Source organism: Loxodonta africana, chromosome 1 (assembly GCF_030014295.1).
Source record: "Loxodonta africana isolate mLoxAfr1 chromosome 1, mLoxAfr1.hap2, whole genome shotgun sequence".
Classification (NCBI taxonomy): Eukaryota; Metazoa; Chordata; class Mammalia; order Proboscidea; family Elephantidae; genus Loxodonta; species Loxodonta africana.
The window spans coordinates 37841467-37853630 of NC_087342.1; the positions used below are offsets into that span (position 1 = coordinate 37841467).

The window sequence follows — 12164 nt, forward strand, 5'->3', positions numbered from 1 at the left end:
TCTTCACCTTTGGCCTTAGTGGTGGGTGCATAACTTTGAATAACAGTTGTATTAACTGGCCTTCCTTGTAGGTGTATGGATATTATCCTATAACTGACAGTGTTGTACTTCAGGATGGATCCGGAAATGTCCTTTTTGATGATGAATGCAACGCCATTCGTCTTCAAGGTGTCATTCCCAGCATAGTAGACCATATGATTGTACGATTCAAAATGGCCAATACCAGTCCATTTCAGCTCACTAACGCCTAGGACATGGACCTTTATGTGTTCCATTTCATTTTCTACAACTTCCAATTTTCCTAGATTCATACTTCGTACATCCCACATTCTGCTTATTAATGGATGTTTGAAGCTGTTTCTTCTCATTTTGAGTCATGTCACATCAGCAAATGAAGGTCCCGAAAGCTTGACTCCATCCATGTCATAAGGGCGACTCTACTTTGAGGAGGCAGCTCTTCCCCAGTTGTCTTTTGAGTGCCTTCCAACCTGAGAGGCTCATCTTCCGGAACTATATCAAACAATGCTCCATTGCTGTTCATAAGGTTTTCACTGGTTAAGTCTTTTCAGAAATAGACTGCTGGGTCCTTCTTCCTAGTCTCTCATAATCTGGAAGCTCAGCTGAAACCTGTCCACCATGGGTGACCCTGCTGGTATTTGAATACTGGTGGCATAGCTTCCAGCATCACTGCAACAAACATGCCCTCATAGTACAACAAACTGACAGACATTTGGTGGAACAGCCATCGCACAGCTTTAAAATTTGAGTTTTTACTTTATATCGATCATCTTACTTACAGAAGTTAAACTGAAGTCTTCATGGATACTTCCAAACAAGTCAGGAGAAGAAACATCAACAGAAAGACTGTATATAAAAGCAAATAAGAAACAGTACAATTAAAACATTAAAATAAAGAAATGCAATGAAATGTGTGCTTTAAAATCTCTTGGTCAAAAACCATATAGCTTTGAGTTTTCTACATTGAACTATTAACAACTCAAAGGAGGCACCATGGACTACAGGTTAAAATGGCCTTATGAATTTTGTTTATGAGTCTCCCTAATAGTGTTTTAATTGAATTTAAAAACAAATCACTAAGGAGGTAAAAATGTCATATAATTTAAATTAACCTATGTTTTTGTCTATCAGGATCTCTAGGGGCCTTTTTCAAGCTCCCTTTCATAGTGTGTCACTTACAGGTCAGTTGAGTTAGGAAATAAACTGATAACTCACAAATTAAAAGTGGAGAAGGCGACACCATAAATTCCTGGTTAATTTATAAATATAAACTAATCATAATAAATATCTCAACAGGATTTCTTTCCTTTTAACTTGAACCACTGATTTTAAGAATTCATATGGAACACTAAAGAGATGAAACTATCAAATGGTATTTTAAAATACAGAAGCAATAAAAGGATACTTAATCTGAAAGACATTAAAACAAACTAACAAAAGAGAACAAACTGATTTAAACATATACAAATGAACAGAACAGAAAGTTCGGAAATACATTTCACTATATATTAGAATTCAATGATGCATAAAACAGAAATTGATACAAAACAATAAGAAAACACTTATTTAGTCAATAATGGCAGAGAACTGATTAACAATAAAAATTCACAGTAAAGAGCTAAACATATCAAAACCAAATCAAAGAAAAACTGGAAGATTCCTACAGAGGTGATAATCTTATATACTATGAAATAAAAACCAACACCAGGAAATAGACAAACATGGAAAAATTCTCAAACTGTCAAAAAATTACGAGGCATTTATTTCAGTATTATCTGTATCAGAACATAAATCTTAGGCACACAGAAGTTACACACGCTTAGTATCATACGGAGGAACCAGATTTTAAAAAGTCCTTGGAACAGCATTTTAAGGAAATTATCATACGCATTTATAAGCAAGAAGAATTAAGAAATGTGGGGAAGAGGCCAACCGGGCACCCTAGAGAGACGAATTATGCTATCCCTCTGCAGCAAGGACATGAAAAACTAAGGAAAACAGATACGACTGTCAATTCTGGAACCCTAAGCATCAAATGAAGGGACAGAAAACTAGTTCAAAGAATGGAAGGGGAAACTAAACAAAAACATAATGAAGAAAGATAATGGAGTGGAGGTCACATGGCACAACTTCGCCACCTTGGAGCACAGCCAGAAATGACCCCGGACAGGGAGTACAGGAAGAAAACAGGAGATAGGGCACTGGCCCTATACGCCACGCCCCCTTTCTGCCAGCCTTTGTGGTGTTGCCGTGGCCACAGCATCCTCAACTCAGGCCTGCTGCTGCTCCAAGCTCACGGTGCCTCTCCCCTCCGGCCATTTGAGCAGGTGCTGAATGGAGCAAATTAAGCCCAGACCACTCCCAATCTGTCACCCCTATCTCTCTTGTGAGGGGCTGTGAATGCTCCCACACTGCTGGACCAACACCAGGAGGCAGACAGCACCCACCCAGTCCACCCTTAGCCACCTTGTCAGTCCAGTGTACAGTGAGGCAGGCTCACCCTACCTGCTGTTGCCCTTCCCATCAGGTAGTGAAAACTATTGTGATGACAAATGAGCAAGCAGCAAAGCACTCCTTGCCTCCCCACCCTGACATATCAAAAGAAAATAAGAAGGAGGCTGAAACAAATGAACATGCAATCAACACAGAAAATTTCATGTCTCAGAGACAGCAGACAATATGAAAACACATAAAAAAGCAGGACAAGATGGCTCCAGTAAGTGAGCAAAATGAAAAAACAGGCGACCTTCCTGTAGAAGAAAAGACAATGGAACTACCTGATACAGAATTCGAAGATTAATATTTAGGGCTCTCCAAGAGATTAGAAAAGAGATACAGGAAAACACAGACAAAATGAAGGAAAAAGGACAAAAACATGTAAAACACAGACAAAACCAATGAAAACATCCAAAATAATAATAATAATAATAAAAAAAAAAAAACACAAAGACAAAGCAATAGAAGAATTCAGGAAAATAATGTAAGAACAAAACATCAAATAAATAAACAATTAAAAATCATACAAAAACAGCATCTAGAAATTCAAAAGATAAACAACAAAATTTCAGAAATGGACAACTAAATAGAAGATTTTAGGTGTAAATTTGAGACAATGGAAGACAGTATCAGTGAGATTGAAGACAAATCCGTGGGCACTACTTTGAGGAAAAACCAGAGAAAAGAATAAACAAAAATGAAGAAAACCTAAGAATTATGTGAGACACAAGAGCAAAAATTTGTGCAGGATCAGAGTTCCAAAAATGTGGGGGGTGGGGGAGGGGGAAGGGAGAGGAGAGTTGAGAAATACAGAGAAGATTGCTGAAGATTTGATAAAAGAAAATGTCCCAAGTATTATGAAAGACAAAAAGTTGACCATACAAAAAGCTCAATGAATTCCATATAAGATACACCCCAAAAGAAGGTCACCAAGACACATCATAATCACACTTGTCAAAAACAAAGACATGGGAAGAATCCTGAGAGCAGCTCAAGAAAAATTAGAAAGGAGAAACAATAAGATGACTCTGCTTACTCAGTAGAAACTATGTAGGCACGAAGGCAAAGGGATGACATATATTTAAAACCTTAAAAGAAAAAAACTGCCAAACTGCAAAACTCTCTCTCAAATACGATGGCAAAATTAGGACATTTCCAGATAAACAGAAATTAAGGAATTTGTAAAAACCAAACCAAAGTTACAAGAAACATTAAAGACAGTCATTTGGTTAGAGAATCAACAACATCATACAACAGCCTGAAACTAGGACACAGGACAACATCAGCCAGCTACCAACCCAGGAAAAGAACTGTCAATAATAAAACAAAACTAAAAGATTTAAAACAGGGAACAAGAGGCGTCAATCTGTAAATGATGACAACCTCAGAACAATAAAAGGGGGAATAAATGGTATAGGTATAGAACTTTAAAATGGAGAGAAAGTCAAGGCATTATCAAGTAATAAAAGACTGATTTAAACTTAGGAAAATAAGGGTAAATTTCAAGATAACCACAAAGAAATCTAACAAACCCACTTTCTCAGCAAAATAAAAAATAGAAAAACAAAGTCTCAGTAAACACAAAATGTACAAAAATGAAAGAAATGAAATGAAAACGCACAAAGGAAAGGAACTCAGCACGGGAAAGTAAGAGGAACAAAAAGGCATCAGCAGCATATACGCAAAAAGGCACAATGTGACAATAATAAATTCATACCTATCAATAATCACACTGAATGTAAATTCTTTAAATGTGCTTATATAAAGACAGACTGGGAGAACGGATTCAAAAAACCGATCCATCAATATGCTATCTACAAGAGACACACCTTAGATACAAAGACATAAATATATTAAAAAAATCAAAGGATAGGGAAAAAAAATCAAGCAAACAGTAACCAAAAATGGGCAAAAGTGGCAATATTAATCTCAGTTAAAATAGACTTTTAGGCAAAATCAACCATAAAAGACAAGGAAGGACATAATATAATGATTAAAGAAACAATCCACCAGGAAGACATAATCTTAATATATATCTACACATCCAACGACAAGGCTCCAAAATACTTAAAATGAGTTCTAACAGCACTGAAATGAGAAAAGACAGTGCCACAACAACAGCAGAAGGCTCCAACATGCCACTCTCGGTAATGGAACATCTAGAAAGACATTCAACACACATACAGAACACCTAAGGGCCAAAATCAACCAACCTGACCTCATAGATATATACAGAACACTCCAACCAACAATAGCTATCTTAGTTATCTAGTGCTGCTATAACAAAAATACCACAAGCAGATGGCTTAAAAACATAGAAATATATTCTCTCCGTTTAGGAGTTAGAAGCCTCAATTCAGGGTGCCAGCTCTAGAAGTCATCTTTGGGTCCCAGGGCATGATGTCTACAGCTGCTCCCTGGGCTCCAGGACCCACTAGTATTGCCAGGGCAGCAAATGACAGATTATCTCGATTACCATGTGTCTTACTCATCTAGTGCTGCCATAACAGAAATAACACAAGTGGATGGCTTTAACAAAAAGAAATTTATTTCCTCACAGTCTAGTAGGTTACAAGTCCAAATTCAGGGCATCAGCTCCAGGGGAAGCCTTTCTTCTCTCTGTTGGCTCTGGAAGAAGTTCTTTGTCCTCAGTGTTCTCCTGGTTGAGGAGCTTCTCAGATGCAGGGATGCCATGTCCATATGTCCTGGTGCTGCTTTCTTGGTAGTAGGAGGCCCCCAACTCTCCTTGCTTCCCTTTCCTTTTATCTCTTGAGAGATAAAAGGTGGTGCAGGCCACACCCCAGGGAAGCTCCCTTTACCTTGGATCAGGAAGGTGACCTGAGTAAGGGTGGTGTTACAATCCCACCCTAATCCTCTCAACATAAAATTACAATCACGAAATGGAGGGCAACCACACAATGCTCGGAATCATGGCCCAGCCAAAATGATACACACATTTTAGGGGTAAGTAATTCAATCCATGACACCATGGAACATTTTGGCAAAACCCAAAGGGGCCAGGTTTGCACTTTTTCTATATCTACTCATGGTCTTGTCGCTCCTCACTACAGGGACCCCGGGTCCAAAGGACGCGCTATTCTCCTGGCTCTTGTGTCTTGGTGGTATAAAGTTCCCCTGTCTCTCTGCTTGCTTTTCTCTTTTATATCTCAAAAGAGAATGACTTAAGACACAACTTAATATTATAGATTGAGTCCTGCCTCCTTAACGTAACTGCCTCATTAACGTCACAGAGGTAGGATTTACAACACGTAGGAAAATCACATCAGATGGCAAAATAGCGGGCAATCACACAATGCTGGGAATCATGGCCCAGCCAAGTTGACACACATTTTTGGGGTACACAATTCAATCTGTAACATTCCCCCTTTGGCCTCCCAAAATTCACATCCTTGCCAAATGTAAAACACATTTCCATTACAAATGGGAGAAATTGGAGGGAAAGAAGGGATAAACAGGCACAAAGCAAGTCAGCAGAATGCATTCCATTATCTCTCAAGTCTTGAAAATAATCCTCTGTTCTCTGAGATCATTTAGACAAAGGCCCTGCCCTCCAGACCCTAGGCATTAGCCACACTCTCTGGATTCTGAGTGGAGTCCCCTCAGCCCTGGACTTCAGTTCCACCTTCCAAGCCCACCAGGAGTGGCAACTCAGCTCCCTCAAATTTGGGCAGCCCCATTCTCCTAGTCCATCTGGGTGGCGACTCCATCCTTTGAGACCCCAGAGGTCTTGGCCCTATCTTTTGAGACTGAAACAGCTCTGCTTCCTGTGTTCCTTGTCTCTTTAGCTTCTTCTTCCTGGATCCTTGGCCTCTCAGCCCCTCAGGCCTCGCGCCTGTGTCTGCCCTGCTGGGGCAAGTGTTCCAAAGCTCTGCAACTCCACCGATATGTACCTGGTGGCACCCTACTCCGCCAGTAGACTTTGGCTAGAAGGTACTTAGCTCTCTTGCTCCATGGTGCTGAAGTCCAGGAGCAAGCCTAGCTCCACCAGTAAGTGCCCTGAGGCACCCCACTTCGCCAGGAAGCCTCCTGTGCAAAGGCATTCAGCTCTCTTGTTCCATGAGTCAGCTCCAGCATTGTTTTGCACTGGTCTCCTAGTTCTCCTGCTGTTTCTCGCCGTCTGCACCGTCTCCAGAGTAACAGCTCTCCTTATTTCCTCACCAAAATTGTCTTTGATGTCCATAATTCCACCAACACTCTCTTCAAGGCAATCTAGGCTTTTACTATTAGGCACTTTAAAACTCTTCCAGCCTCTACCTAGTCACAGTTTCAAAACATCTTCCACATTTTAGGTATCTGTCAAAGCAGCACCCCATTCTCTTGGTACCAAATTTCTTCTTAGTCATCTAGTGCTGCTATAACATAAATACCACAAGTGGATGACTTAAACAAAGAGAAATTTATTCTCTCACATTTATGAGGTTAGAAGGCTGAATTCAGGGTACCGACTCTATGAGAAGGCTTTCTTTGTTGGTTCTGGGGGAAGTTCTTTGTCATCAATCTTCCCCAGTAGAGAAGCTTCTTAGCACAGGGACCCCAGGTCTAGAGGATGTGCTGTTCTCCTGGCTCTTGTTTCTTGGTGGTATGAGGTTCCCACTGCCTCTAATCCTGCCTCATTAACATCACAAAGCTAGGATTTACAACACATAGGAAAATCACATCAGATAACAAAATGGTGGACAATTACAAAATACTGGGAATCACGGCATAGCCAATTTGACACACATTTTTAGAGGACACAATTCAATCCATTAACAGCAGCAAAGTACACATTCTTTTCTGATGCACATGTGACATTCCCAAGAAAAGACCACATTTTAGGCCACAAAGCAACCCTCAGTAAAATCCAGAACATCGAAATGATACAAAGCATCTTCTTGGATCACAATTCCATAAAAGTAGAAATCAATAACATGAACAGCAGTGAAAACAAATCAAATACACAGAACTGAATAACAATTTGCTTGAAAACAACTGGGTAACTGAAGAAATCAAAGAGGGAATCAAAACACTCCTAGAATCAAATGAGAATGAAAACCATCACACCCAACCTTTGGGACACAGCAAAGGCAGTACTCAGAAGTTAATTTATAGCAATAAATGGACACAACAAAAAAGAGGGCCAAAATCAAAATGTTATTCTTACAACTCCAACAAATAGAGAGCAGCAAAAGAAGCCCACAGCTACCAGAAGAAAGGAAATTATAAAGATTAGAACAGAAATGAATGAAATACAGAACAGAAAAACAATACAAAGAATCAACAAGACCAAAAGTTGGTTCTTTAAAAAGATCAACAAAAATCAACAAACCACTGGCCAAACTAACATAAGAAAAACAAGAGAGGAAGCAAATAACCCAAATAAGAAATGAGATGGGGACATCATGACAGACCCAACTGAAATAAGAAGGATCAGAGCAGAATATTATGAAAAATTATACTCCAACAAATTTAAAGCCTGAAGTAAATGGACAAATTTCTAGAAACACACTACCTACCTAAACTAATATAAACTAAGATAGAAAATTTGAACAGATACATAAGAAGAGAAGAGACTGAAGAGGTTATTTAAAAAAAAAAAAAAAAAAAACTCCCAACAACAACAACAAAAAGCCTGGCCCACACAGCTTCACTAGAGAACGCTACCAAACATTCAGGAAAGAGTTTATACCGTGTCTTAGCCATCTAGTGCTGCTGTAACAGAAATACCACAAACAGAAGTTTATTCTCTCACAGTCTAGTAGGCTAAGTCCAAATTCAGGGCATCAGCTCCAGGGGAAGGCTTTCTCTGTCAGCAATCTTCCCCTGGACTAGGAGCTTCTCCACGCAGGAACCCTGGGTCCAAAGGATGCACTCTGCTCCTGGTGCTTCTTTCTCGGTGGTATGAGGTCTCCCAACTCTCCGCTTGCTTCCTTCTCTTTTTATCTCTTGTATGATAAAAGGTGGTACAGGCCACACCCCAGGGACACTCCCTTTACATTGGATCAGGGATGTGACCTGAGCAAGGGTGTTACATCCCACCTTAATCCTTTTTAACCACAGGCAGAGATTGATTTATAACACATAGGAAAATGACAAAATGCAGGACAAGCACAGAATACTGGGAATCATGACCTAACCAAGTTGACACATATTTTGGGGAGGCACAATTCAATTCGTGACACACCAGTACTACTCAAACTATTTCAGAGCATAGAAAAGGAAGGTATACTCTAGAATTCATTCTATGAAGCCAGCATATCCCTGATACCAAAGCCAGGCAAAAATACCACAAAAAGAAGGAAATTACAGACCTGTATCTCTAAAGAATATAGACGCAAAAATTCTCAACAAAATTCTATCCAACAGAATCAAGCATCATATCAAAAAAATAACACACCACAACCAAGTGGGATTCATATCAAGTATACAAGGATGGTTCAACATTAGAAAATCAATCAATATAACCCACCACATAAACAGAAAAGAATCACATGATCATCTCAATTGACCCAGAAAAGGCATTTGATAAAATCCAACACCCATTCCTGATAAAAACTCTCAATAAAACAGGAATAGAAGGGATAGAAGACCCAGATAAGCCAACCACTACTAAAGAAAAACAAGAAAATAGGAGGATTCACACTATCTGATCTCAGAACCTACTATACAGCCATGGTAGTCAAACCAGCCTGGTACTAGTACAAAGACAGACACGCAGACCAGTGGAACAGAATGGAGAACCGAGCTGTAAATTCATCCACCTATGGTCAGCTGATCTTTGACAAAGGTCCAGAATCCATTTAATAAGGAACAGTCTTTTTAACAAATGGTGCTCTCAGTATCAGATGTTCATTTATAAAAAAATCAAACAGGACCCACACTTCACACCATATGAAAAAGCTAACTCAAAATGGATCAAAGACCTAAATATAAAATCTCAAACGATAAAGATCATGGAAGAAAAACGAGGGACAATGATATGGGCTCTAATACATGGCATAAATTCAATATAATCCACAACTAAATATGCAAAAACACCAGAAGATAAACTAGGTAACTGTGAGCTCCTGAAAATTAAATAAGTATGCTCATCAAAAGACTTCACCAGAAGAGTAAAAAGTAAGCTTACATACTGCGAAAAATTTTTCTGGCTACGACATATCCGACAAGGGTCTAATCTCTAAAATTTATGGAATACTTCAACACCTCAATAACAAAAAGACAATAATCCAACTTAAAAAATGGGCAAAGGATATAAACAGACACTCCACCAAAGAAGACCCTCAGGCGGCTAACAGACAAATGGCTCACGGTCATTAGCCATTAAAAAACCAAAAAAAAAAAAAACCAAACTCAGCAACGTCGAGTCGATTCCGACTCATCGAGATCCATTCGAAAAATGTAAATCGAAACTACAATGAGATACCATCTCATTACTGGCACTAATTAAAAAAAGAAAATAACAACTGTTGGAGAGGTTGTGGGGAGACTGGAACTCTTATGCACTGTAAAATGGTACAGCCACTATGGAAAATGATACATGGCACATCCTTAAAAAGCTAGAAATACCATATGATCCTGCAATACATCCTAGAGATAGAAGAGCCTTCACACAAATAGACACATGCACACCCAGCTTCACTGCAGCATTATTCACAACAGCAAAAAGATGGATACAACCTAAGTGCCCATGAACAAATAAATGGATAAACAAATTATCGTACATACACACAATAGAATAGTAAGCAATGATACAGAACAATGATGAACCCAAAAAACATCTCACAACATAGATGAATCTGGAGGGCATTATGTTGAGTCAATCACAAAAGGGCAAATATTGTAAAAGACCACTATTATAAAAATTCAAGAAAAGATTTACATGCATGCACACACGTGCGAACACACACACACACAAAATCAATCTTTGATGCTAACAAAAGAGAGGAAAGGTGGGGAAGGGGAATCACTAACTACATAGTAGACAAGTGTTAAATTTGGCGAAAGAAAGACAACGTACAACATAGGGGAAGTCAGAACAATTTGACCAAGGAAAAGCCATAGAAGCTTCCTAGACACATTCAAACACCTTGCGGGACCTAGCTACCACGGCTGAGGGCTGGGGACAATGGTTTCAGATGACATCTAGGTTAACTAGCATAACATAGCTCATAAAGAAAATGTTCTACATCTGACTTTGGTCAGTAGCGTCTGGAGTCTTAAAAGCTTGTGAGCCGTCATCTAAAATATATCTACTGGTAACATCACATTCGGAGCAAAGACAAAAGGAAAATATCAGTCCAAAAGACCAGGCCACATGAACCACAGCCTCCACCAGCTTAAGTCCAGATGAAATAGATGGTAACCTGCTAATCACTGACCACTCTGACAGGGAGCACAACAGAGGGTTCAGGACAGAGTGAGAGAAAAATATAGAACAAAATTCAAATTCACAAAAAAAGACCAGACCTACTGGTCTGACAGAGATCAGAGGGACCTCTAAAACTATGGCCCTTGGACACCCTGCTAACTCAGAACTAAAGAAACTCCTGATGTCCACCTTTTAGCCAAAGACTAGACAGGCCTATAAATCAAATAACACCACATGTAAGGAATCTGCTTCAGTTCAATCCAGTGTATGAGATCAAATGGGCAACACCTGCCCAAAATTAAAGAGAGGGAAGGAAGGGACAGGAAGCCTGCATGAAAATACACAGGGAACTCAGGGTATAAAAGGAAGGGAGGGCAGTACTGACATGTTGTGGGATTCCAACTGATGTCACAAAAAAAATTCTGTATAATTTTTGAAACGAGAAACTAATTTGCACTGTAAACTTTGACTGAAGACACACACGCATGCACACAAAAGAATTAAGAAATGTCCTCCAGAGCCCAAATAACTAAACCTAACACAGACTAAAAATTCTAATAACATAGTCTTTAACAAGAGTAGAGAGCTCAACAGATTTCAAAAGGACAGCTTGAGAAGACAAGGTAAAATATTATAATGAAATGTACAAAGACCTGGAGTTAGAAAACCAAAAAGGGAAAAACATACTTGGCATTTCTCAAACTGAAAGAACTGAAGAAAACATTCAAGCCTCGAGTTGCAATACTGAAGGATTCTACAGAGAAAATATTGAACGATGCAGGAAGCATCAAAAGAAGATGGATGGAATACATAGACTGACTACCAAAAAGAACTGGTCAACGTTCAACCATTTCAGGAGGTAGCATGTGATCAAGAACCAATGGTACTGAAGGAAGAAATCCTAACTGCACTGGTGGAAAACAAAGCTCCAGGAACTGACAGCATACCAAGTGAGATTTTTCAACAAAGGGATGCAATGCTGGAAGCGGCCATTCGTTTATGCCAAGAAATTTGGAAAACAGCTACCTGGCCAACAGACTGGAAGAGATCCATATTTGTGCCCATGCCAAAGAAAGGTGATCCAACAGAATGCAAAAAATAATCGAACAATATCATTAACATCACACGCAAGTAAAATTTTGCTGAAGGTCATTCAAAAGCAGTTGCAGCAGTACATTGACAGAGAACTGCCAGAAACTCAAGCTGGATTCAGAAGAGGACGTGGAATAAGAGATGTTATTGCTGAAGTCAGATGGATCTTGACAGAAAGCAGACAATA

At 39.3% G+C, this 12164-nt stretch overlaps 1 protein-coding gene across 12 annotated transcripts in view; it reads right to left on the reverse strand.

Annotated features, from left to right (window-relative positions):
- The window catches only part of EXOC2 (exocyst complex component 2), a 330347-nt gene that overhangs the window by 141885 nt on the left and 176298 nt on the right, over positions 1–12164 (reverse strand). For all 12 annotated transcript variants that reach the window (XM_064279802.1, XM_064279801.1, XM_064279798.1 and 9 more), the window contains one exon: positions 798–864. In XM_064279802.1, the coding sequence (XP_064135872.1) occupies positions 798–864 (67 nt within the window). The remainder of the gene's footprint in view (positions 1–797; positions 865–12164) is intronic.